This window comes from Capricornis sumatraensis, chromosome 23 (genome assembly GCF_032405125.1).
Source record: "Capricornis sumatraensis isolate serow.1 chromosome 23, serow.2, whole genome shotgun sequence".
In the NCBI taxonomy this organism is placed as follows: Eukaryota; Metazoa; Chordata; class Mammalia; order Artiodactyla; family Bovidae; genus Capricornis; species Capricornis sumatraensis.
Genome location: NC_091091.1, coordinates 10,241,310 through 10,268,402, shown reverse-complemented (window position 1 = coordinate 10,268,402; position 27,093 = coordinate 10,241,310). Strand labels below are relative to the sequence as shown.

Below are 27,093 nucleotides of genomic sequence, written 5' to 3'. Positions count from 1 at the left end.
TTCCCTTTTGGTATTTCTATTTACTTTTAGATTACAATAGTTTTTTTGGTTTGTTTTTGGTTTTTTAGAAGGAATAGTGAATGGATGAACTAGAAATTAAGGAATTAAATGTTACTTATTTTTAAGGGGAATATTTTCTTATTCCTAGTTAGTAGTAACTGCAGAAGCCTTGTAACTCAAGAGTCGACAGTATTTATAAATGCATCCTTAAATGCAGTACTTCTGTTATAAATCATTCACATATTGATCATGTTTAAGGTTTATTGAAGGCGATTCAAATGTAGCTTTCTTGATAATTGACAGTGAGATCTATAGAGGTGTGTTTCTGTGGCTTCAGATATAAATTCTATAGTGTAGCTTATTTATTGCCATCTAGTAGAAGCTTCTCTTTATTATATTATCAAAGCTAGCGAGGTTGTTAGTCAACACTGAAATCAAATTATTAGATAAATGCATTTCTCAAAAGAGTAGGATCTTTAAAAATATCAAAACAACATGTATAAATTGTAGTTGTTTATAATCTTAACTAATTTTACAGCTGTATCAAAAAGTGCATTAAATTGAAACAAATAGCTGTACATTTTTATGAAGTAGAAAAGTTTTGTTTCTGGTAAATAGAGGATGACAGTTATCAAAAATCGCATACTTTTTCATTAACTAAAACAACAAATCTGTTTTTTATGTATTTATTTTATTTTCTGAAACAGCAAAACTGCTTTTTTCTCCCTAACAAATTGCATTTAGTTTACTGTGATTAAGAGAAAGTTTTCCCCAAAGAAAATTTCAAATGATTTATCTGTGCCCAGATCAAAAGAGTAAGGTAGAAATTGGATTATTAAGTTCTTCGCTACCTTCTTGCAGATTGTTTATAGTGTGAAGAATGAACTTTTGTGAGTTTTTATGTCTCAGTTTCACAATGCTAATGAATGTAGGAAATTTTCTCATCAGTGATTTTTTTTTAGGCTAGGTAATTGGGTGATTAACCAATTGGACTTGGTTTAAAATCTCAATTAGCATAGCAGATGCCAAATTATGAGGGGTACTTTAACAGCCTTATGTAAATCTGGTTTTTATCTAAATGCATCATCTGAAACTAAGGGTGGTTCCAAATTTTTCTAAGTTACATAGGTATTTCCTTATTATGTGATCTGAAGCAGCAGTCCCCAACCTTTTTTGGCACCAGGGCCCAGCTTAGTGGAAGACAAAGATCGTTCTCCTGAACTGGACTGTTTGATGAAGGGAGGAAGCACGAGGGTGCTGTAACCCCAAGTAGATGTCATCACTGACACAAACTTAGGATGTGGCACCTTCCTTTCTACTATAAGAAAAAATTAATAAAAATAGAAATGAATATTATGAAGCATTTTAGTATGAACAGAATTAATATTACGTTGATTATCCCATAAACTAGCAAATCTCATTCTTTTAAAGGAGATAATAAAATAATGTGTTAATTTCCAGGTGTGCTTCTCTATGGGCCTCCAGGCTGTGGCAAAACATTGATTGCCAAGGCCACAGCCAAAGAAGCAGGCTGTCGATTTATTAACCTTCAGCCTTCCACTCTGACGGATAAGTGGTACGGAGAATCTCAGAAACTGGCTGCTGCGGTTTTCTCCCTTGCCATAAAGCTACAGCCTTCCATCATCTTTATAGATGAAATAGGTATGCTGTGTCTCTTAAACAGTGTGCAGCGGGCTTGCGTGTACATGTTTCCTTCCGCTTATATGTTTGTTCAGGGTAGGCACCTAGAAGGTGACCATCAACTTGATTGGGGGATGTGTCCATCTTCAACTTCATTAGGATCACTAGTGTTAACTACTGTGTTACACCAGTTCTTCAAAGCGGTTATACCCATTTTCACTCTCATCAGTAAATAGTTTGTTTCCTTACGTACTCCTCCCAAAAACTTCTCTTTTTCAGGCAGTGACGTTGATTTATGTCAATTTAAAGAGCAAGAATCATCTCATTGTTTTGTGGTTGCCGCTTACTAGTACATTTGTGCATCTTGTAGCAAGTTGATTAGCGATTTAGGTTTCCTTGCTTGTAAATTGCCAGTTTTTCTTTTTGATTATTTGCGCTTTTCTTAGTAATTGTTTGATAATGTTTTAATATGATTACAAATATTTTCTAGACTGGCTTGTCTGTTCACTTTATGATAGCTTCTTTTATGAATATTTAAATTAAATGTAGTTTCGTTTGTGAGTCTTTTTCTTTTATGATTTATATTTTGTGTATCTGGTTTACAAATCCCTCACTACCTCCTTAAATGCTCTTGTTTTTAAAATATATAATGTGAAGTAAGAATCTAGTTTAATTCCTTGCCATATGGACTGACAACGTAAATAGATCATCTTTCTCTTGTCACGACTTTTATATTAGTGAACTTTTCTCTATTTAACATTCTATAGATCATCTACATTTTTGTTACACTAAGTTAAATAAAGCTACATTAGTTAAAACTGGCTTTGAATTAATTTTACTATTATATGTAATATAATAAGCTGTATAGAATTATATATAGAGAAAGATAGATATAGATAGAAGTATTTTGGTTACATGTTTGCCTTGCATATCTTACCAATTTATTCTTTTTTTTTTTTTTGGATTTTTGCTTTAAATTTTGCATAAGAGAACATATTGCTAGGTTTTTTAAAAATTCAAAATGAGACTCTTTAATAAGTAATAGGGTCAGTTTGCTTTTATTTTGATAGCTGACAGATTTATTTTTACCACTTAACTGTGTGCCTTTTATTTACCAATCTAGTGGACTTCTGTGCTTTTTCTTTTTATTCCCTTTTCCCTGTTGTAGTAGCCTTCCCCTTCTCCAGGGGATCGTCCTATCCCAGGGATCAAACCCGGGTCTCCTGCATCGCAGGCATCTGAGCCGCCAGGGAAGACCCTTAGCATAGCTACTCATCGTAAAAGTCTAAGCTAATTATTTCTCCCCTCTTACCAAATAAGACAGGGCTCTCAGGACTCTTGAATACGAGTCACTCCTCTCTTCTCTTACATGTTTCTGACAACAGTTTCTCTTATTTTTTACTTTGATATGAGTTGTTATTTTTATATTGGCATTGCTTGTTAAGAGATCTACTTTGCTGCTTTTTTTGTTCACTTTTACTTCTTAAACCTGCCTTTTCTGGATTTAATTTCCTTGTTTCTGAAGTCAAAATTCTTTCAGCAGAGATTGTGAGTACAGCAGCTTCTTTCTTTGTGTGAAATGTGTTCATTCTGTGTTTTTATTTTAAATGATAACAGAATTATATTTCCTTTCAGTAGTTTAAAGTTAGAAGTCCACTGTCTGTCAGTCTTCTTGTTGCTTTTGAGAACTCTGCTTATGACCCAGTATTTCTTTGTAATTTAATCTATATTTTCTGTCTACTTGCTATTCAAAGTATAAGATTTCTATTTATATATATATATAATATGTGTGTGTGTACACACACACTTCTTCAACTCTTAACTTTGAGTCATTTCCATAGTTTTAGCATCTAGGTCTCTACCATATCTCATCAATTCTAAAACACACTACTTATAGTTTTTTATATTTTAATATCTGAAATTGGGATAGCGTGTTATAGTTTAACTGGCAGAATTGTTTCCTCTTTTTTAAGAAATAATTTTATTGATTGATTTTTGGCTGTGCCGGGTCTTCCTTGCTGCACGGGCTTGTCTTTAACTGCAGCGAGGCAGAGGCTGTTCTCTAATCGTGTGTGCAGGCTTCTCATTGTGGTGGCTTCGGTTGTTGTGGAACACGGCTCTAGGGCGCGGGGGCTTCAGGAGGTGTGGCGCCTGTCCTCAGTGGTCACAGCTGCCAGCCTCTAGAGCACAGGCTCAGTAGCTGGGGCACATGGGCTTCGCTACTCCACGGCGTGTGGGTCGAACCCACGTCTCCTGTACTGACAGGCTAATTCTTTCCTACTGAGCCACCAGGGAAGCCCTAAGTTTTCTCTTCTTTTAGTATTATAATTTACTCGGCAATATATTAAAATTTTTTGATGCATAAAATGATATCAGTCATTGGGTAACTTATAAAAAACATTTCTTTGCTTGGCTATATTTAGTCTCATAACCATTGGGTTTGTATTCTATTGAAAGTGAACTTTAGAAGTTCTATTTATTTTTCAGATTTAGCTGTTTTCACTATAGCTTGTTCTTCTGTTGGAATTTCAGTCCCTTTTATGTGTTCAGAATTTAGAGCATGCTATTATAATACAGTTTTTTGGATTGTTCTGTTTGAAATTCTACTTATCCTTTATATTGTGAACTCTTTCACAGTAGTTTGTTTCCATGTGCCATTTCTCACTTTAGGTTGCTCATGACTTGGTTTTGTATGAGAATTCTGTGTTGCCTAAAATGATCCAGAGTTGTTTTGTGTCTTCCACTTAGAGCTTTTAAGATCTAATTTCTTAATATGGGTGTTCTTAGACTGAAAGATGGTTCGAATTGACAGAGCGCCCCTGTGATCTTGGTTTTTTAATTTTTCAGGGGCTACATATTTTCCTCCAGAGCCCAGGCATAGAAGAACAAGTTTGCTTAACTCCCTGTAGTGATGAGCAGAATTTTTTTCATGCCTATACTTTCTGTGAGTGTACATCCTTTTGGGCATCTTTTTCTCTCCTTCTTAAAATGTTGGATATTAACACTTTTTTTAAATTAAAAGATTATTTTTTAGAACAGTTTCAAGTTTAAAGCAGAGAAGGCAATGCCAACACACTCCAGTACTCTTGCCTGGAAAATCCCATGGACCGAGGAGCCTGGTAGGCTGCAGTCCGTGGGGTCTCTAAGAGTCAGACATGACTGAGCTACTTCACTTTCACTTTTCACTTTCATGCATTGGAGAAGGAAATGGCAACTCACTCCAGTGTTCTTGCCTGGAGAGTCCCAGGGATGGGGGAGCCTGGTGGGCTGCCGTCTATGGGGTCACACAGAGTTGGACACAACTGAAGCAATTTAGCAGCAGCAGCAGCAGCAAATTTAAAGTTGAGCAGACAGTTTCCCTATTATCAATATTTTGTGTTAGTGTGATGTATTTGTTATAATTAATGAACCATTATTATTATTAATAACTGAAGTCCAGGTTCATTATTTTGTGTTGTACAGTTCCATGGGCTGAAAAAAATAAAATATCATGTATCTTCCCAATATCAGACAGAATACTTTCACCACCCTAAAGATCCCCAGTGCTCTACATGTTTATCCCTCTCAAACTCCTCTGTCCCAAACTCCTGGCTACATCTTTCCATATGCTTATTTGCCATCTGTGTGTCTTCTTTGGTAAGATCTTTATCCATATCTTTTGCTCATTTTTTAACTGGGTTGCTTTCTTGTTGAATTTTAAGAGTCCTTTGTATATTTTGGATACAAGTCTTTTGTCAAATCTGTTTTATAAATATTTTTTTCCTTTTCTCAAGTTTGTCTTCTGTTAAACCATGTCCTCCCCAGAACAGGAAGTTCATTTTGAATAAAATCCAACTTAAACTTTTTTCTTGGATGGATTGTGCTTATGGTGTTATATATGTAAAAACTCGTTACCAAACCCAGGGTTTGATTAATGATTTGAGATTATATAATAGAAATAGATGGGGAAACAGTGTCAGACTTTTTTTTTTTGGGCTCCAAAATCACTGCAGATGATGATTGTAGCCATGAAATTAAAAGACGCTTACTCCTTGGAAGGAAAGTTATGACCAACCTAGATAGCATATTCAAAAGCAGAGACCTTACTTTGCCAACAAAGGTCCGTCTAGTCAAGGCTATGGTTTTTCCAGTGGTCATGTATGGATGTGAGAGTTGGACTATAAAAAAAGCTGAGTGCCAAAGAATTGATGCTTTTGAACTGTGGTGTTGGAGAAGACTCTTGAGAGTCCCTTGGACTGCAAGGCGATCCAACCAGTCCATCCTAATGGAGATCAGTCCTGGGTGTTCATTGGAAGGACTGATGCTGAAGCTGAAACTCCAATACTTTGGCCACCTGATGCAAAGAGTTGATTCATTGGAAAAGACACTGATGCTGGGAGGGATTGGGGGCAGGAGGAGAAGGGAATGACAGGATGAGATGGCTGGATGACATCATAGACTCAATGGGCATGAGTTTGGATAAACTCCAGGAGCTGGTGATGGACAGGGAAGCCTGGCGAGCTGCGATTCATGGGGTTGTAAAGAGTCAGACATGACTGAGCAACTGAACTGAACTGAAAGAATAAATAATTTATTGTTAATTTCTAAGGTTAACGTTTTTTTTCTTCTAGACTCCTTTCTACGAAACCGTTCCAGTTCTGACCATGAAGCTACAGCCATGATGAAAGCTCAGTTTATGAGTCTCTGGGATGGACTGGACACTGACCATAGCTGCCAGGTATCAGAAACCTGCCTTATTTTGTGTTAGTGTTGATGGTGGTAGAAAATGTGTCCAGTTTTTTGTGAAGCTTTTTTACAATTTTTTTCCATAAATTATACTCATCCATAAATGGTGAGAATCTGAAAGAGTATGATTTGTTTATGTCTTCATCCATTTTGCTGCTCTAAGTCGCTTCAGTCGTGTCTGACTCTATGCGACCCCATAGGCCTCAGCCCACCAGGCTCCACCATCCCTGGGATTCTCCAGGCAAGAACACTGGAGTGGGTTGCCATTTCTTTCTCCAATGCATGAAAGTGAAAAGTGAAAGTGAAGTCACCCAGTCCTGTCCAACTCTTAGCAACCCCATGGACTGCAGCCTACCAGGCTCCTTGGTCCATGGGATTTTCCAGGCAAGAGTACTGGAGTGGAGTGCCGTTGCCTTCTCCTTCATCCATTTTGAGGGCTTCATAATTAATAAAATGTCAAAAAAGATTTCCCAAATGCCCAAAACAAATACAACAGAAGAGAGAAAAACCAGGTATTAGAACCTTTTGTGTCACAGAAAAGGAAGTGACTAGCTCTGAGTATTCTGTCCATTTCGTTTGACTCTCACCCTAACTGCTAGTCCTTACTCTCAGTTCTTACATCGCTTAATTTTTTGTAGAGTAGTGTAGTTAACCCCAGGCTCTTTCATCTCTCCCACACGTTTCCCTTTTGGGATCCTTAAGCTTGTTTTCTGTGTTCTGTCAGTCAGTTTCTGTTGCAGATTCCATGTATAAGTGATATCATGATATTTGTCATTCTGTCTGAAATACTTCATTCAGCATGATAATCTCTAGGTCTGTATTGTTGCAGTTGTCATTGTTTTATTCCTTTTTATGGCTGAGTAATAGTCCATTGTATGTATGTACCACATCCTCTTTATCCATTCCTCAGTTGTTAAGTAGCTCAGTCATGTCCAGCTCTTCGTGACCTCGTGGATTGCAGCATGCCAGGCTTCCCTGTCCATCACTATCTCCTGGAGTTTGCTCAAACTCCTGTCCACTGAGTCAGTGATATTATCTAACCATCTCTTCCTCTGCTGCCCCCTTCTCCTCTTGCCCTCAGTCTTTCCCAGCATCAGGGTGCTTTCCGACGAATCAGCTTTGCATCAGGTGGCCAAAGTATTGAAGCTTCAACTTCAGCATCAGTTCGCCCAATGAATATTCAGGGTTGATCTCTAGGAATGACTGGTTTGATCTCCTTGCAGTCCAAGGGACTCTCAGAGGAGTCTTCTCCAGCAGCATAATTCAAAAGCATCAGTTCTTTGGTGCTCAGCCTTCTTTGTTTGTGGTCCAGCTCTCACATCCACACATGACTACTGGAAACCATAGCTTTGACTATCTGGACTTCTGTCGGCAAAGTGATGTCTCTGCTTTTTAATATGTTGTCTAGGTTTGCTATGGCTTTTCTTCCAAGGAGCAAGTGTCTTAATTTCATGGCTGTTGTCACTGTCCATAGTGATTTTGGAGCCCAAGAAAAGAAAACCTGTCACTGGTTCCACTTTTTCCCCATCTATTTGAAATGAAGTCATGCAACCAGGTGCCGTGATCTTAGTTTTTTGAATAATGAGTTTTAAGCCAGCTTTTTCACTCTCCTCTTTCACCCTCATGAAGAGACTCTCTAGTTCCTCTTTGCAAATATTATCTGCATATTTGAGTTGTTGGTATTTCTCCTGGCGGTCTTGATTCCAGCTTGTGATTCATGCAGCCCAACATTTCACATCATGTACTCTGCATGTAACTTAAATAACCATGGTGACAATGTACAGCCTTGACGTACTCCCTTTCCAAGTTTGAATCAGTCTGTTGTTCTTTCATTGGGCATTTAGGTTGCTTCCATGTCTTGGCTATTGTGAGTCCTTCTGTGATCTTTGCAGTTAATGTATCTTGTGAAATTATGGTTTTCTCCAGATATATGCCCACTAGTGGGATTGCTGGATCATACGTTAGCTCTATTTTTAGTTTTTAAGGAACCTCTATTCTGCTGTTTAGTGGGTGCACCGGATTTTACTCCCACCAACAGTGTAGGAGCATTCCCCTTTCTGTACACCCTCTCCAGCATTGATTGATTGCAGGTTTTTTGATGATGGCCATTCTGACCCGTGTGAGTGATAGACACCTCATTGTAGTTTTGATTGCCATTTCTTAAATAATCAGCGACCTTGAGCGTCTTTTTGTGTGCTTATTGGCCATCAGTATGTCTTCTTTGACTTCCCTGGTGGCTCAGATGGTAAAGCGTCTGCCCGCAATGCAGGAGACTTGGGTTCAATCCCAGGGTCGGGAAGATCCCCTGGAGAAGGAAATGGCAACCCACTCCAATACTCTTGCCTGGAAAATTCCATGGACAGAGGAGCCTTGTAGGCTACAGTCATGGGGTCGCAAAGAGTCGAACACGACTGAGCCACTTCACTCACTGACTCATGTCTTCTTTAGAGAAATGTCTTTTTAGGTCTTCTGCCCATTTTTTTTTATCGCGTTGTTTATTATTTTGATATTGAACTACATAAGCTGTTTGTTTATGTTGGCAATTAATATTAGGCCCCATGTATTTATTTTTGTTTTTATTTTCATTATTCTTGGAGGTGGATCCAAAAACTGCTGCAGTTTATGTCAGTGTTCTGCCTATGTTTTTCTCTAAGAGTTGTATATATCTGGTTCTTTAATGTGTTTTGAATTTATTTTTGTGTATAGTGTTAGAGAATGTTCTCATTTCATTCTTCTACATGAAGCTGTCCAGTTTTTCCAGCACCACTTATTGAAGAGACTGTCTTTTCTCCATTGTGTATTCTTGCTTCCCTTGTTGTAGATTAATTGATCATAGGTGTGTGGATTTATTTCTGAGCTTTCTATCCTGTTCCATTGATCTATAAATCTGTCTTTGTGCCAGTAACATACTATTTTGATCACTGTAGCTATTTATGTTCATATGTTTATATGTGTAAGTTTCTATGTCTTACCAAGAACCAAGGCTTGACTCTGCTGAATAGGTTTCCTAATTTTTCACCATTGTTCTCAGGCCATAATACTTCATGAGTCCCAGCCCTATGTAGAATGCTCTCTTATCAGGCCCTCTAGCCTGTCAGAAGTCCAGCACACCCCACTGTCTAAAATCTGTTCACATCCATATGGTATGCAGTCAACTGCTGCCTCTGCTTACCTCCATTATATGGAGAGGCTTTACTGATAAATAAACCTGTCAGTGTAATTCCTTTACTTTTTTGCAGACTTATTGTTTGAGGTTTTTTTTTAATACGTTATTATTAATTTTTACATGTTTTGTAGCCAGAGTTTAATGTCACATTACCACAGATCAGAAGTCCTGAGACACACAATTCTCAGGAAGAAAATTAAGCCCCATATCCTCCTCCTACGTCCCTTTTGTTTTTCACTTGGTCACGTCCAACTCTTTGTGACCCTATGGACTATAGCCCCCAGGCTCCTCTTGGCATGGAATTCTGCAGGCAAGAATACTGGAGTGGGTTGCTAGTTTCTTCTCCAGGAGAGCTGCCCAAACCAGGGTTTGAACCTGGGTCTCCTGCATTGTAGGCAGATTGTTTACCATCTGAGCCACCAGGAAAGTCCCTTTATGAAAATATAATTTCATTTTGAGGAAAACTGCCTTTAGTGTTGGATGACTAGAGAAGAAAGCACAACAGAGATAAATGTAGGTGAATTAATAGAAATAATTTTTATTAATAATTTGTTCTGATCTATTCAATGAGATTGGTGTGCAGGTTTCCAAAAACTAATTATCCTCCTAAGCAATAGTATTTATAGTATGCAGAGAATTGAATAGTGAGCCCCTGTAAGAGAAAATAGTTTAATATTATGTCTTATCAGAGTATAGTTTTAAAACCAAGGAAATAATAATATCTGAATGAAGTATACTTCAGAGCTGCTTCATCCAAAGCCCCATGGTGTGGTTCTTGCCACAAAGGAAACAAAAATAGTTGCATGACCCCATTAAGCCTGTCACTACTACTGGAAATCCAACTTGGTTGATGACATATTTTCATCTTGAAATACATGAGACACAAAAGCTAACATTGTTTTTAGGGGATTAATTGACATAGTCCAACTTTTGAGATATATATTTAGATCTGATTGTTTTAAATGTGAAATAATTAAAAAAAATTTTTAATATTTTGTTTTAAAGATTTTTTAAAGTGTTCAGTTCAGTCTTAACTAATACCTAAAATGTTCATTAATTTTGCTACATAAATACTAAAAAATTACTGTTGCTTCCCATTTTTAATTTTAGCCTATCTGGACTAGAATTAATATATATGTAAATATTATCAGTTTTGCCACTTAAAATTTGTTTCTTTAAGTAATGTCAGTCACTCTTGCTTTGCTTATTCATCATGGGTATCTGTTATAACCTTACATGTATTTGTTAGACCGTGTTGTACTAAATTTATCTGTATTCCTTGATCCTAATTTTTAGGGTTTCCTCTTTCATAGTGGGCTTTTGTTTTAGGCTGTTTGTTTACCTAGAATATTTCTCAAATTTCAGCCCCCTTTTGAGTTTTTTTTCTAGGTACTTCCTCAACCACAGTGGTTTTTGTGATTCTCAACCTAATAGAGTCCATCTTCAACAAGCTTCCATGTCACTTTGAGTCTCTCTTTTAATATCTTATGAATACTCTATGTCAGAATGTACTTAATGTTGATCTTTGCTCATATAAAAAACGAACTCATTTGATCACTTCTAAAGATAAATTTTGTTTTACATTGGGTAGAAATTTTCCTTACTAATTTTCTAGAGTTGTAGAAAGTCAATAAAGAGAAACAGGTAAGAGCATTAATATTTTGACTTGAGGACCAGTTAAACCAACTATAAAATTGTGTTATGTTTTGGAACTTTTTCTCAAATTTGTATTTAGATTTTTTCCCTGTAGATGGCAGTCTCTCCTGGTTAATTGAAAGTAATTTGGCTGTTGAGTGACATTTAATGTAAAGAGTAGAAGTAGAATATAAAACTTAGTGGATTTTTCAACATGTTCTGGAGTTAGATTTCAGACTATTTCAAAACCCTAAGACATCTCAGGCTGAAATAAAAGTTTTCATTAGAATACCAATAAATTTCATTTTAGAGAGCAGATGTATATGTTTATTGTATTATACAGAAATATCAATAATAACAGTAATATTGAAGCCCTTCAGAAATTAAATTGTTTTGTGTATCTTTGTCTTTATTCTTGTTGATTTTTCATCTCTATATCCTTTATAAATAAGTGGCATAGACTCAGAGGCTGGCAAGGCCGCCAGCAACTTTTTTTTCTTTTCTATTTTTTTAATATTCTACCCAGTATTTTGATGTCTGCTTTTATTTTGTTGCCCTTGTATAAAGTTGGATTGGTTGAGGTTCTATTATTATTAAGAAGATTCTACCTGTAGTGCTGATAGTATTGTGAAATGATGGTGTGAACTCTAGAGGAAAAAATACACAGTATATATATTACTATTACCAGAACCCTCAGACTCTGGTAGGGAAGTGATTCTCTCCTTAATATTATTAAAGGACTTGAATGATTCTGTCACATATACTGCCAAGCTGTTAACATAAATAGCTTTCAGTTATTCAACATGACAGGAGGTTTTTAAAAATTTTTATAATTCCTTCATAACTGAATAGTATATTATTTTAGTTACTGGAAGTCTGGTGAAATGTAACAGTCTTACCAGCTCTGCTATCATTTGATCTATTTAGGATTAACTTTGATTTGTATCTATAAATATTTGAGTAATACTGGATTAAAACAGATTTCTTATGGAAGATTTATATAAGCCCCACTTAATTTTCTATATCTTCTAAGCCTTAGTAGTAACAACTTAAAAGGAGTATTACTGGTATATTTAATAGCTTTGTTTTCTTTGTATATTTAGGTCATAGTGATGGGAGCTACTAATCGTCCTCAGGATCTGGATTCAGCTATAATGAGGAGAATGCCCACGAGATTCCATATCAACCAGCCTGTAAGTGGGTTTGATTAATATTATGAACAGTTAAATATTAATTTTTTGCAGATCTTTATCTGTGATTTCAGGAAGGGAGTGATTAAAAAAATGAGACTTATTTATCACCGGCAGGGAAGGAATAGAGCAAGAACCCCATAGTTACTGTTGTCCTTCTGCTCCTTCTCTTGCCTTTTTACTCTCTTTGAGATCAGTGTTGTTTACGTCTGTATACATTTGCGTCTCTCCAATGTATAGAATTACCTCAAGTTTCCCTAGACATGTTAGTGATTTTCTTTAGAATGTAGCAAGTTATCCGTGGAAGATATATAAGAAAATGTAAATTATCGGTTTGTTTTAGGATAGGATGAAATTTAGGGGTTTTAGGGTTAAAGAACTGTTCTGTTCAGAAGGCTGGACAGGGAGAACATCTACTATTTATTTGATTAATTATTAGCAGTTGTAATTGGTGCTTTCCTCTGACAGGATTAACGATTAACCAGTAAGTACGATATTGCACTTTAATATAAGAATGAAAATCTGATTTTGGTGTTGATCCAGTTGAAACTTCTAGCACTCTTTTTTGCTGGTTAAAAGTACCCTCAAGTAGAGGATGATAACTTGCTGATACTCTGTTGCATAGAATCCCCAAATCTTGAATTTTGTCTGCTTTTAGATTAAAAAAGAAAAAACAAACAGGGTTAGTACCAGACTGTGCAGCGAGCAAACATCACGCTACATGTATTGCTGTTTAGAACTTCCTCTGTCACTCCTTTCACATTAACATCTCTGGCCTGAAAATTCTGCCCCATTTTATATTCTTTAACCTAACAGTTTGTCTCTGTAAACATGGTTATCTAAAATTGGTAGTTGTGGTCTCTATAAAATTACTCTGATCGGCTGTTTGCTACAGCTACAGCCTCTGATTCCTCTGGAGGGTATGCATTTACTTAGGCAGTCTATTAGAGAATTTACCTGATAATTCAGTGGAGAGATTTTTTTAATGTGATACAGGAGACTGGAAAATTTGATTAATGTTTATTGAGCTTGTATGTCAGATACCCACTGGGTTCTGATGAATAGAATATGGCCCCTGTCCTAAAAGAACTCTGTATTGCAGGGGGAGCCAGACACAAAAATAAATAATGCAATATGTACTTTACAGAGGTATGTGTAACCAACTGCAAGGATGGTGAAAACTAATAATTCTGTCCGAGGAGTTAGTGAAACTTACAGAATCCAGCTGGGCTTGAAGGATGAAGGATGGTAGGAATTGACTCATTTGAAAAGATCCTGATGCTGGGAAAGATTGAAGACGGGAGGAGATGGGGACGACAGAGGATGAGATGGTTGGATGGCATCACCAACTCAATGGACATGAGTTTGGGTGAACTCTGGGAGTTGGTGATGGACAGGGAGGCCTGACGTGCTGCGGTTCATGGGTCGCAAAGAGTCGAACACGACTAAGCGACTGAACTGAACTGAACTGAAGCAAGGAAATGCTTTTCTGCCGAAGTGAACAAAGGCAAGGAGGTGTGGAAGCACATATTTAATGGAGACTTCTGGGGATATTCAGTTAGAAGGCGCCAAGGAAAATCAGTGGTTATGAGGCGGAAGGGGTTGACTGCTGAAGTTTTAGATGACCTTTATATGCTTCATACAAGATATGTGACCTTATTTTATTACCAGAACATCAGAATATTTTTAGAAATAATTAGTTCACTTCATTGGTTCTGAAAGTAAAGCTTACATTGATGGAATCTCTGCTTATAGTCTAATAGCAAACAAAGGGTTTTGATGTACAGTAGCAGAATAGAACATAGGGTACAACAGCCTGTAAAGTAGCCTTTGCTAAGGTTGTAAGTTTAATATATTTATTGTGTGAGTTCAGAATGGGTTGTGTAACACATTTTATCAAGTTTGTCATAAATTTGTATACAGTTAATGCAGAAACTGGAATTTTTAATCTCCCTTTCTGTTTTTAGTGAACACACACACACATTTTATAGGATAATTTTTTACTTATGCATAACTGTGATATCAAAGTATATGATAAACCTTACCTTAAAATTCCTTTCCAAGTTAAATGTTGATTAACAGAAAGTACTTATTGGTGATCACATAACATACCAAATTAATTAACCTTCATCCTTAACACAGTTACAGAAACAGCAGTTTGGTTTGGTTTTGATTTTCACATCATTTAATTTGATACTCCTGGTAATTGGCTCTCCTTTTTTTGTTTTCTGTGTTAAGCAGTTGTGGGAATAGGCAGAAGTTCACCCACAGTAATTTTTAAAAGCGTTTGTATTTACTATATATGTAAGATATTCTTTTAAAAACTCCTGTTCCTAGTACAGAATTAGGCAGCATCACTGGAGGCGAAAGCATACAAGGATATAAACAAATTCAGTATCAACACTAAATAAAATTCACTAACACAAATCAGTGGACATGAAGTTACATGTTGAGTGGAAGAACCAAGCAGGTATTCTTGCCATCTCATCCAGTTACTGCATTTTATGGCAGTAAGGAGTTTTCAGAAGTTTCCTAAATGAAGAAAAGGACATTTGCAGAGCTGTAGAGGAAAGACATTGGTCATTTACTCACTTGAAAAACATTTCAAGGCATGTGCTAGGCACTGGGGATTCAGAATAAGAAGTTACAGTTCAGTACAAGAACCACAAATGATTACTCTAGAGTCTAGAATTAGACCTTGCTTTAGTCAGAAGTTTCCATGACCTGTCAGAGTTTCTGTCATTTCCTGTAGGTATTGGGTAGTTTACAAGGAAAGGAAGAAATAGTAGGAAAATTAGTTGATCCTTATTTTTTTTAATGCTAATTGAAAATTATCCTGCTTTTAGGCTCTGAAACAAAGAGAAGCAATCCTGAAACTCATCTTGAAAAATGAAAATGTAAGTAGAAAATCACAGTTTTTCCCCATCCTATAAAGAAAAAATTATGTTCATAAAATCATTTTAGGAATGAAAAAGGAACCTGAGAATAATGTAGTTTTGAACTTGTAAATTACTGTAGAACTCTTGGCTGCTCATATAACTCAATCACCATGGCATATTTGAACTAATTAAAGGTAATTAAAGGCTTTTTAAATAGCCATGTGTTTTCATATCTATAGATTAAAATCCTCTGATATTTTTCAGACCAGTTTCAAGTTTTATACATTTGTTTTTGCAGAGAAGTATGGGGAAGTTTTGTTTTTCATTTCATTGCAATACTTTTTGAAGTTGAAAATTAGAATTAAAAATATATGATAATCATAATCTTTGATAACAAGGTTTTTAAAAATAGTACAGTCACATGTTTCAAAAGTCAAAATACGTATATTAAGTGATAAACAGGGAAAAGTCTCATTTCTCTCTTGTTTCTTACATGTCCTTTCAGATGGCATTATGCCTATACAAGCAGATAGAAGGCGCTCCTCCTCCTCTCCCCTTTTCTACATAAGCCACATTAATAAAGCATGCACAGTGTTCTCTGCACTGCTTCTTTTCACTTAATCTTTGAGATTCCCTAGTAGCAAATGGTTTCCTCATCCTGTTCTCTTTTTCTCCTTGGTACTGCATAGGGTTCCACTGCATGTGTGTACTATAGTTTCTTTAATCAGTGCCACGCTGAAGGACGCTTGGGTTGATTCTGGTCTTTCACTGTTACAAAAATGCTGCATCGAATAGCCTTGTACGTGTGTCAGTTGACACGTGTGCCAGAAACATTAGTGGGGTGAATTTCCCAGAAAAAAAATTACTAGATCAGAGAGTATCGGAGAAGGCAATGGCACCCCAGTCCAGTACTCTTGCCTAGAAAATCTCATGGACGGAAGAGCCTGGTGGGCCGCAGTCCATGGGGTCGCTAAGAGTTGGACATGACTGAGCAACTTTGCTTTCACTTTTCACTTTCCTGCACTGGAGAAGGAAATGGCAACCCATTCCAGTGTTCTTGCCTGGAGAATCCCAGGGACGGGGGAGCCTGGTGGGCTGCTGTCTATGGGGTCCCACAGAGTCGGACACAACTGAAGCGACTTAGCAGCAGCAGCAGCAGATCAAAGAGTATGATATTTATTATTTTGGTGTGGCTGCGCTAAGTCAGTTCAGTCATGTCCAGCTCTTTGCGACCCTGTGGACTATAGCCTGCCAGGCTCCTCTGTCCATGGGATTCTCCAGGCATGGATGCCCTCCTGCAGGGAATCTTCCTGATCCAGGGATTGAACCCACATCTCTTATGTCTCCTGCATTGGCAAGTGGGTTCTTTACCACTAGCAGCACCTGGGAAGCACTTAAAATTTTGGTAGTGGTTGCCAAATGTGTTCATGCCAATTTACTGTTTTATACCAGCAGTGTTAGAGTGCCTCTTGCCCTGTAGCCTTGCCAGCAAATGTTAAGGAACTTTGTGCCAACATAATAGGTATTCTGCCTTTTTAAACTGTAGTATCTTTGGAAATTCTTTTAGAATTAGGTTTGTCATTGGTACAGGAAATTTCTAGCATTCAGTTTCTTACTCATGAAAGTACAGAAGATGAGTCTTTAGTCAGTTTTATGATGCAGAATATGAATGCTCTCTGGATAGTTGCTGACATGGGAATGTGTGATTTCCTACTAGCTGCTAATATTATGCTGAAGGCATATTGTTTAATAGCATATGAAAAAAAATTAATTGTGCTAAAAGATGCTTCAAATCAGTAGCACACAAATTTATATAATAAGATGAGCGCTATCATGTTTATTCATTCCTGAGCAGAATTTTAAGAGTTTTTGATGCAAACATACGAATAGCCTTATATTTTGAGTTTTTTCTTCTCTGAAGAAAAAAATGCATCTTTTGAAATGATAACTGTTTTCCAGTCTTTCACATTCCTTATTGATAGATCCTTAATACAGCTCACTCTTTTAAAAAAGGTATACTGGTCCCACCTTCCAGTTTGCCTCCCTCTGCCCTAGTCCTTCACTCTCCAGCGTTGCTCTTAGGCGCTTCCTTCTTTTTCCCTCTTCTCTAGTCATTTGGAAGTCACACGTTCCTATTTAGTGCTACTTAGTTCTCGAGGTGCCTGCGTACTAAGTCCCTTCATTCGTGTCTGACTCTGCGACCCTTGCCAGGCTCCTCTGTCCATGGGACTCTCCAGGCAAGAACACTGGAGTGGGTTTCCTTGCCCTCCTCCGGGGAATCCTCCCAACCAAGGATCAAACCCAGGTCTCTTACATCTCCTGCACTGGCAGGCAGGTTCTTCACCCCTAGTGCCACTGGGAAGCCCACTTAGTTCTCTACCCTCAATTAAATGATTTTTATTACTGTTTATATAGTAACTCATTTACATTTATCTGTATATAGTTTACCGTTTTCCTTCCTTCCTTCACACCTCCCTTCTGGGTGGTTTTCTTTTTGTCAGAGAGTATGTGAGTGTGTGATTTCTCTTTATTTAATCTCCGCATTTAGGAATGAGAACACTGCCATGTGAAGTCACAGTTGCAGAGTTAACAGTAGCCTCCGTGTCATCTTACCTCCAAGTCTCTTCTTGTCCTTGTGCAGAGTTGCTACTCTTAATTACACTGAGTTTTCCACAAAGACAAGTGGGAATTTAGTAACAGATAAAGATGGCATTTCGCATCAACTTGGGGAAAGTAGATGTTAAGACAAATGGTTAGCTAGGTAGGGGGAGAAATACAGCTGGATCTCTGCACAGTGTTCAAATGCTGGCTCTGTCTGTGGTGTGACCTTGGGCAATTTATTTAACCTCTACAGGGTTTACTGTTATCTGAAATTAAAAATGAGAATGCATGCCTGATAGGATTAAATGACATAATCCATGTAAAGTACTTAGGATAGCACATGACACATAAGAATCATTTATTACATGTTAGTTACTATAATTATTTACTTTCTCTTCTTAATCTTCTTATAAGCTTAATTATAAGTCTGTTATATGCCCAGGAGGATCACTTTATTAGCTTCACTATATAAGCTTAGTTGGGGAGCAAAACCATAGGTGCTTAATGAGTGTTGAGGAACTAGAATAGAATACCACAGCAGGACAGTTCAAATGAGGGTTAGACTGTGTCAGTGGAGTGTGATTTTTGTAATAGACTCAGGACTTCATGATCCGGACTGTTCGCCATGTACGTTGACTAGTGTCTAGAAAAGTGCCCCACCTCTTAGGAACGCGGGACCTTCCTAATAGGTACCAAAGTCAGCCCAACAGCATTTGAATGCCTATTCTTCCCCATCACTCTGTGAAGTGTCTCGTGAGACTTATTTCAGTTTTGGTCATAGTGACAATTATTGAAAAGTAGATTTCAAATCTTAAACTTTTATGGTTAAAAAAAGAAAACTTCTACAACTGAAAATTTCTAATGATTCTCCTCCCCTGCTGTTCCCGTATGCTTTAACTTTCTTTAGTTCTAAGAAGTGTTTGGATGTATCTTCTGCTGTGTATTTTATATTTTTTTTTAAGTCTGTTTTTTGTTTGCTTAAGGTGGATAGGCATGTGGACCTGCTAGAAGTTGCCCAGGAAACTGATGGGTTTTCAGGCAGTGACCTAAAAGAAATGTGTCGAGACGCTGCCCTCCTCTGTGTCAGAGAATATGTTAATTCTACATCGGAAGAAAGGTATGTGTATTTAGAGTTCATCTCTTAATATTTGTCAGACCCTTTTAGAGCTTTTAGGTTATTAAAAGGTTAGGTTAGGTCTTCTGTTTTGCTTTATAATACCAGCTCTGTTTACAAAATAAAAAGATAAATTGAAATTTAAAATTCACCAGATTTATTGCCTTTTTTCTGAAGGGGGTTCTGGAAATGAATTTGCAAGGGAGGGTGGTTATGGAGAGCATCTGGAATGAAGAGAAAGAAGTGAAAACTGAATTTCTCTGACCATCCATGAGGCTGTCACTCCAAGTGATCTGGATTTGTGTGTCTTATTCTCGCACTTAATTACACTGTATTCTCATAGCAAGCTTTGCCAAAAAAGGTTTCTTGGTGTAGAAAGGGGCATATGACAGCCACCCTTTTAACCTGTAGTTTTTCCTGCACTGGTTCTGGGCCTATCTTCAGTGTTTCCTTGGGCCCCTTCGTGGAGAGGGTCACTCCATCTGTTTATTGGCTAAATTACATTAATGAAAATTGTTTCTCTGCTGTCCTTAAAGCCCTGAAAATGTTAAATTTCAGTATGAAAAATGTGGGTAATGCACTTAGGTTATCATAATCTTTTCCCTGAATTTTTTTCCTAAGTGTTTGTAAATGACAGAGGAGACATTGTATATTGGATTGTGTTTCCTTCCTACTGAAGTGGGGAGAACTTAGCGAGGGTGGTTTATATTAATAGCAGTGAATTTTTTTTCAGTTCGTCAAAAGTAAACGCATACATGAATAATAGATACCTACAACTTCTACTTTTTAATTCCAGTTTTCCTGGGAATAATTTATTTATTCATTAGAATTATAATCCTATTTAGATCAAATTTCACACTTACATATTCTTAGTGTAAAGTATTTGATTTTAACCAAGCTATAATGTTTATAGTCAGCCATTTAAGCTTCCTGCCTCTTGGCAGTCAGTGTTTTCTAAAAATTTTTAAGATACTTATCTGTGTAGATTAATTCCATAAGCTGTTAATTGTGGTTGTTTTGGGGGTTTTGGATGGGAAAGAGACTTCATTTTTCAATCTTGGTAAAATACTTTAGGGAGATGTATTTTAAAGCTGTGTGAATATTGATGGGTTGTTTTGTTTTTGTCTTTTTTTTTTTTTTTACATTTTAGCCATGATGAAGATGAAATTCGACCTGTGCAGCAACAGGACCTGCACCGGGCAATTGAAAAGATGAAGAAGTCAAAGGATGCAGCGTTTCAGAGTGTTTTAACGCACGTCTGTTTAGATTAAGAGTAAAGGTCATGTGTACAGTTCAACATGGTCTAGTTTGGTGTGCCCTCTTATCATTAGTGGAAATAACTGAAGGAGGAGTGTTCTTTCAACAGTGAGAGAGTTTTATGTTCATGACACTGGTTTTATACTCTGAATTCTAAGTTATTGAGACATAGTTGTTACATAAATGGTATTACTACTTGTGAAAAATCATGAGGAGGAACAATTTAATCAGCCTGACTGTGGGTGCTTGTGTTTGACCTCTTTAGCCATATGTTGCAGCCTTATAGCGTCTAAGCTGGTCTTAAGGTAACAAATGATTTATTGAGTCATTAGTGAGAATTGGAGACGTGGTTAAGTGCTGGTTTCTAGATATGTGAGAGTATGTGTGTGTGTGTGTGTGTGTGTGTGTATTAAATGTATATATTCACACATTTTATATTGACATTCTGTAGATAGGTTTGAATACAGAAACTTTTTTTTTAATCCCAACTACTGAATCAAAAAGTACCAAATAGCATATAGCAAAACTAAGATTAATGGTTGTGTCTAAAACATACAATGATTCAGCCATTTCTAGTTGTCACTTATTTCAGGTTTTTTTTTTTTTTTTTTTTTTTTTTTAAGTTGAGTGTTTCTCTGGAGTTAATAGTTGAAGTCAGCGACATCAGAAACTTAGATGTGGCTTAATTATGGTTGTCGGGATAATTAAATAAAAATGTTTGTTCGGTGATCAACACTGAATGGTTGTCAGGCAGTTGTGTGATCAACACCTGCTTCACCTCTTGCTGCGAGCATGCTGAGTAGAGACATTATTTTTACTGATATATGTAAAGGTGGGCTGAAAGCCTCGCAAAAGAATAACTTTGAAAAACCTCAGTGCCATTCAACCCATGTATGTGACTTTTCCTTTCTTCGTTTAATGTAACAGTTCTGTTGTAACCGTGGGTTTTCAGTATTTTAAAAATATATGTTCCTTAATTATGTCAAATATAATTTGGTCATCAAAAATGAAATGATAGTTTAAAACTAGCTGTTACTAAATGTGCTAAAAATACCCATTTTGTAATCCTGACTTTTTGTTTTCTTAGCATATTATAAATTATGCCCTACTTAGTATGGATACACACATCAAAATCCCCCTATTGTATCTGCAGTCGTTTGATGCTATGTGCACAAAAGATGACACATTTTGTCCAAAATGTCATTAACCAGAATTCTGTTATAGGCACTTAAAACACAGGCATGAGGAAAATGGCACGATATGATCTTGAGTTGCCTTCTGACTTTTTGTTTTTATTGTATTTCTTTGAAAACTCTGTTGTTTATTTATGAGTTATTAATTAATTTCTTTGATAATAAGTCTCTCACAGGAACCCATTGGATAGTTTGTTCATCATTTGTTCTTTGAATGATGGGTGGGGCAGAGGTTCAAGTTTTGAAAAATTGTGAAGATGATTGAAAAACTGATGCAAAACACAAGATACCAAAAATAAAATATTTCATCTCCATTTTTAATAACTATTATACTATTATTTTATAAATATGCAATAAAGAGGTCCCTCTTAATTGAGTTTTCTCTACTTACTCCTTTATTTCAGTTACATAAAATTTTCTGGGTTACTTTGGTTTATAAAACTGGCCCTTAGACTATTTTCATCTTGCTGTGTAATTTTTATAGCGTACATTCTAGCATCTAACTTATTACTTTGTTTAGTATTTTATTTTAGTAGTCATTTAATTTTAATTCTGATGGCATATTGATCAAAAATAGGGGTAATATACCTCTCTTCGTGTTCTTTTATCTTCTTTTAAATTCAGAACAACCAATAGTAATAGTTGAATTTATCATAGTTTCAATCATCGGATGAAGTTAGAAAAATTCACTAACCAACACCACAAGGCCATTACCACATAACTCATCTAGGTATCTCAGTGTCTTAAAGTAACTGAGGAAACCTTATTCTGTGCTTTTAAAGAATGTTTAGTGTTACGTAATAGGTCCTTCTGCTATAGACGTGTTTGACCTAAGCTTTGGCATGCATTGGATTCTCAGTTCTAAGGTCTAGTTTCACTTTGGGTAACAGTTAGAAGTACCAGATCTAGAGTTTAAATGCAAACTCTCCATTAATTAACTGTGTCCTTGGACTGGTCACCTAACATGCTCATTTATAAAGCGGCGTGACAGTGGCACTCACAGGGTGTGTGATGAGATGATGCCTATAAGACACCTAGCACAGAGCCTGGCATAGTATGTTCAAATGTTCACTATCACATTTTATTACTCTTACACACTGATGTACATATCTATTGGCCAGGCTCAGTTTTTGAGCATTCTTCACGGTTATCCTGTTTCCATGATATCCCTAGATCTTTATTCTAGGGATTGAGATGAAATGATCAGCTGTGGTGTTTCTCTAAAAGCCTCATTGTTGGAAGACTTCTGGTAAGTCTGGTGTATCTTAAACTATTCCTTGGCCTTTTTAAAATAGACTTTAGAAACTCAATATTTGAATCAATTCAGTGTCTCCTGTCCAGTTTCTCTCCTTTCTCATTCAGTCCCCCACGTATAGCGTGATCCAGAACTCACCATGTGATCAATAGCTGGATTGGAGTAATTTAAATAGCCTGTATGATCACAGTAGCCTAACACTGCTTAGTAGCTATAACTGGAAGATTTGGTGTTGCAGATGTCTCAAGCGTTGAGTGTGCCTGAATAAACACATTCGTCAGTAGAGTTTGTTTTTCAGCTGGAATTGTTTTATTTGTAGACAAATATTACAGCTTCTGGATAAAGGAAAGGAATTGGATTATGTACATATTTTGTAATTCCTTTTTAAGTTTCTCTTAAGGTCAGTGTCAGAATAGTGAATAGAATTCTAATATGCTAAGCATGTAACTTGGATGCTAGACTTGTAACTTGCAAGACTAAAACCCCAGCACGAATTAGAAGCCTCAGATAAAGCCACAGAATCATTCCATTTAAAGCTGACAGAATGATTAGAGAGCTTTCATTACCAAAATTATTATCAACTTAGTTACCAAAGATAGTTTACCAATCATTTGTTAAAGTTTACAGTGCTCACTCTCTCAATTGAAGTATAGTTGATTTACATTCTTGTTAGTTTCAGGTGTACAGCAAAGTGACGCAGACATACACATTTGATTTTTATATCTATACATACTTAACATATACGCATATATCTTATATACATAAGTATACCTAGGTATATAAAACCTTTTTCAGATTCTTTTCCATTATACGTTATTATTAGATACTGAATATAGCTCCCTATGGTATGCAGGAGGTTCTTGTATTGAGAAGAAGATAAAAGTGCATGCATTTGATTTTATATATCTGTATATACTTAACATACATGTACATATCTTATATACATAAGTATACCTAAGTATATAAAACCTTTTTCTGATTCTTTTCCATTATATGTTGCTATTAGATACTGAATATAGCTCCCTATGGTATGCAGGAGGTTCTTGTATTGAGAAGAAGATAAAAGTGCATGCATTGTTCCATCGTGCTTCACAGATAGTGCTTTTACTTGGGTGTGTGTTTTACAAATTGAAGATTTGTGGCAACCCCGGATTGTCAGATGATGGTTAGCGTTTTTTAGCAACAAAGTACTTTTAAAGTATGTACCTTGCTTTTTTAGATATAATGCTGTTACATACTCAATAGACTACAGTATGGTGTAAACATAACTTTTTTTTATGCATTAGGAAACCAAAAAATTTGCATGACTTTATTGAGAGATTTTCTTTATTGCAATGGTCTGCAGCAAAAGGCACAATAATGTCCTAGGTATGCCTGCATAGCACAGATGCCAAATGCAAACAAGATCAAACCTAAAAGAAACCATTTAGCATGTGAGTAAAAACAAAGCATCCTTTCTTAACACTGGTGTACACACTGTTACTACTAACCAAACATAAAGGTCTCATTACCAAAATACTGAACTGGGAGTATATTTTTGTGATTGTCTAACATTTACTGTTATAAACCTGCTTGAGAACAATTTTAGATAAAAGCTTATGTGCTGTGGGATATAGTTTCAGTGAACGTTAGGGCTAGTATGGAATGCATTCAGGACACAGGTTTGCACATCATAATAGGTTGGTGAAACTAGAGCCAAATATTGAAATAATTACTGACATGCAAGATTTGGAGCTGAGAATAGAACATAGTGATGTATGTATGCCTCACTGTCCTGAGGATACACAGCATCTAGAAATTCTAAAAATGACCAAGATACTCAAACGGGTTGGTAGTATATCATCCAGTAAGCAGAGTCTTTGCAGACATGTCTGGGGAGATGAGCACTGTCCACTGGGCCACAGTCACAGTCTTATAAAGAGTACCAGTTAGGGTTCTGTTGCAGGCAATCAGTTCTAGCTGACCTAAGGGATAACTGATTTATTTGAAAGATATGAGGAGACTGTTAAGATCATAGGCTAAGAAGGTGGACTTAGGTTAGGAACTCTGAAAGCTCCAGAAGGTTTTTTTTTTTTTTTAAACAGGAATAGCTTAAGAAAGTTGCTTTTATTCCTCCACTAGATTAAATGAACTCCAAATGTTTAAATTGCCCCACACAAGTTTCAGAATCCTAGAAGTGTGCAAACCCAACTAAAAAGTCATCCCTGGCAATCCTGGAGCTTTAAGAGAATGACCTTTCAGGAACTCCTTTGGCTTGAATGGTTTGAGAACAAATACAGTTGACTCTTGAATGACACAAGTTTGAACTGCATTGGTCCATTTATCCTCAGATTTTTTTCAACAGTTAGTACTACAGTATTACACAGTCTACCTGCATTTGGTTGAATGCAGGTTTAGAACCTTGGATATAGGGGAACTGTGGATACAGAGTGTTAGCACTCCTAACCCCTACTTTATTCAAAGGTTAACTCTATCTGGATTTACCGGTCAACTACAAAAGGAGTGGTGTTTCATTGAAAGGAGTATTGTGGAGTCAGCTGATCACACAAGACCTGTACTGCTAAGTGAAGGGCAGTATTATGACTCAGGTGGGCCTGCTGGACATAACGAGCAACACACATTCCAGTTTGTGTGGACAGGGCTTCAGAAACTGCTTGGTGCAATCCCATAGGTTTTACCACTTGATGAGGGATGGAATGCTACTTGGCATGCCAAACTCTTCAGCACGATGATTGTTTCTCTAACTTGTAATTTATTTTTTTCAAGATAGTAGGTGTAAAAAAAGAACGGTGGAGACTGAAGTATAACATGGGTTTTTATTTCCAGGAAGTACAAGTCCGTTCCTCTGATGGTCAGATGTTTGTGGTTCTTTTTATTCAGTTCTGACAGGGTTCTGGCGTCCAGTCACCACGAGGATGTATAAGACTTCCTACCTCTCTTCTGCCATTTTCTCCATACAATCCAGAAAGGGTACTTGTCTAGCCTAGCAGTTTGTTTTAAAATCTTTTTTCCTGATTTCAATCACTACTGTCTTGAGTGTTAACTGAACTCTTCTCATGCCTGCAAAGTCTCCCATCTAAGCCAAGCCTGCTCTTCCAAACAACATATCCAGACTCAGGAGTCTACCCTGGTATAAAAAAGGACCAAGGCGCTCTGCTCCCTCTGAAGGGCTTATTTCTCCGTGGAATTCAGTTCATGAGGAAGAATTTGCATCTACTGTTCTTTGCTAGTTTCATAGAAAAGTATTATTTTTCTTTTGTGTGGGTTTTTCTTATTACTATGGGAGTGAAAGTCTTTTGCATCCTTCTACATTCTAGCAAAAGAAGTTGTGCAGATATTTATTGTAAGTCATGTAAAGTTCACTTGCAGCTTTATAGCTTCCATTGCAGTTGTGGAACTCTTATTAACAGAGTGTGCTACAGAGCACACACATAGTGTCGCCTTGGGCAAAATCCCTTTACATTGGTGGGCATCTGTACCCTTATCTGTAAATAGAAATTATAATATATACCTTCTGTGGTGGTTTTAGGCATCATATGAAAATGCTTTGGGAACTAGAAAGTGAATATGTCTGTAGGTTGTCACGTCCTTAGGGACATCGTCTCACATTTCCGGGCCTCCATTTCCTTATCTGTTCAATAATGGAGATGCTGAAATAGATGTGCTGGAAGTTCCCATTCCGGTTTTCACTGAACAGCACACTGATGCACCAGTGCCCATGTTGATAGACATTTGGGGCCCTTAGCAATACTGACTTGATAATCGGAACTTTAAACTGGCGACTTTGTTAGCTACTGACAGGTGTCAGCCTTGTAAATAGACTTGTTAAATTATAAAACATGACATTAGGTAGACAAGTCATAGACACTTCCATGTATTTGGTGTTTCTGCTTATTAAACGTGTTTCTTTGGCTTTTTTAAAGCTGTAAGCTCTTCCTTGGTTGTTTACTTTGAATATCCAAAGATCTGATACTTTATATAATTTTTTAATATAATTTGAGGATAAGATGTGGGTACAACCTCTTTAGTAGTTGATGGAATTGTCTTCTATAAAAGTAGGTTCTTCTCAGTGAATACATTCATAGAGGCCATTCTTTTAACTAGCTTAAAAGACCAGATCAGTATTGGAGTTGTTTACATGAGCAATGGCAACCCACTCCAGTACTCTTGCCTGGAAAATCCCATGGATGGAAGAAGCTGGGTGGCTGCAGTCCATGGGGTCACACAGTCGGACACGACTGGAGTGACTTAGGAGCAGGCCATTATTGGGGCTACCCTGGTGGCTCAGATGGTAAAGAGTCTGCCTGTAATGCAGGAAACCCAGGTTCAATCCCTGGGTCTCGAAGATACCCTGGAGGAGAAATGGCAATCCACTCCAGTATTCTTGCCTGGAAAATTCCTTAGACAGAGCCTGGAGGTCCACAATCCATGGGCTGC

The 27,093-nt window shown here is 37.0% G+C and overlaps 1 protein-coding gene across 1 annotated transcript in view; it reads left to right on the top strand.

The window, feature by feature from the left end:
* The window catches only part of ATAD1 (ATPase family AAA domain containing 1), a 38,844-nt gene extending 17,094 nt beyond the window's left edge, over positions 1-21,750 (top strand). The window contains exons 5-10 of the mRNA XM_068961471.1: positions 1,462-1,662; positions 6,252-6,358; positions 12,271-12,360; positions 15,204-15,254; positions 18,821-18,954; positions 20,102-21,750. Of these exons, the coding sequence (XP_068817572.1) occupies positions 1,462-1,662; positions 6,252-6,358; positions 12,271-12,360; positions 15,204-15,254; positions 18,821-18,954; positions 20,102-20,222 (704 nt within the window). The 3' untranslated portion in view covers positions 20,223-21,750. The remainder of the gene's footprint in view (positions 1-1,461; positions 1,663-6,251; positions 6,359-12,270; positions 12,361-15,203; positions 15,255-18,820; positions 18,955-20,101) is intronic.
* The last annotated feature ends 5,343 nt before the right edge of the window (positions 21,751-27,093 follow it).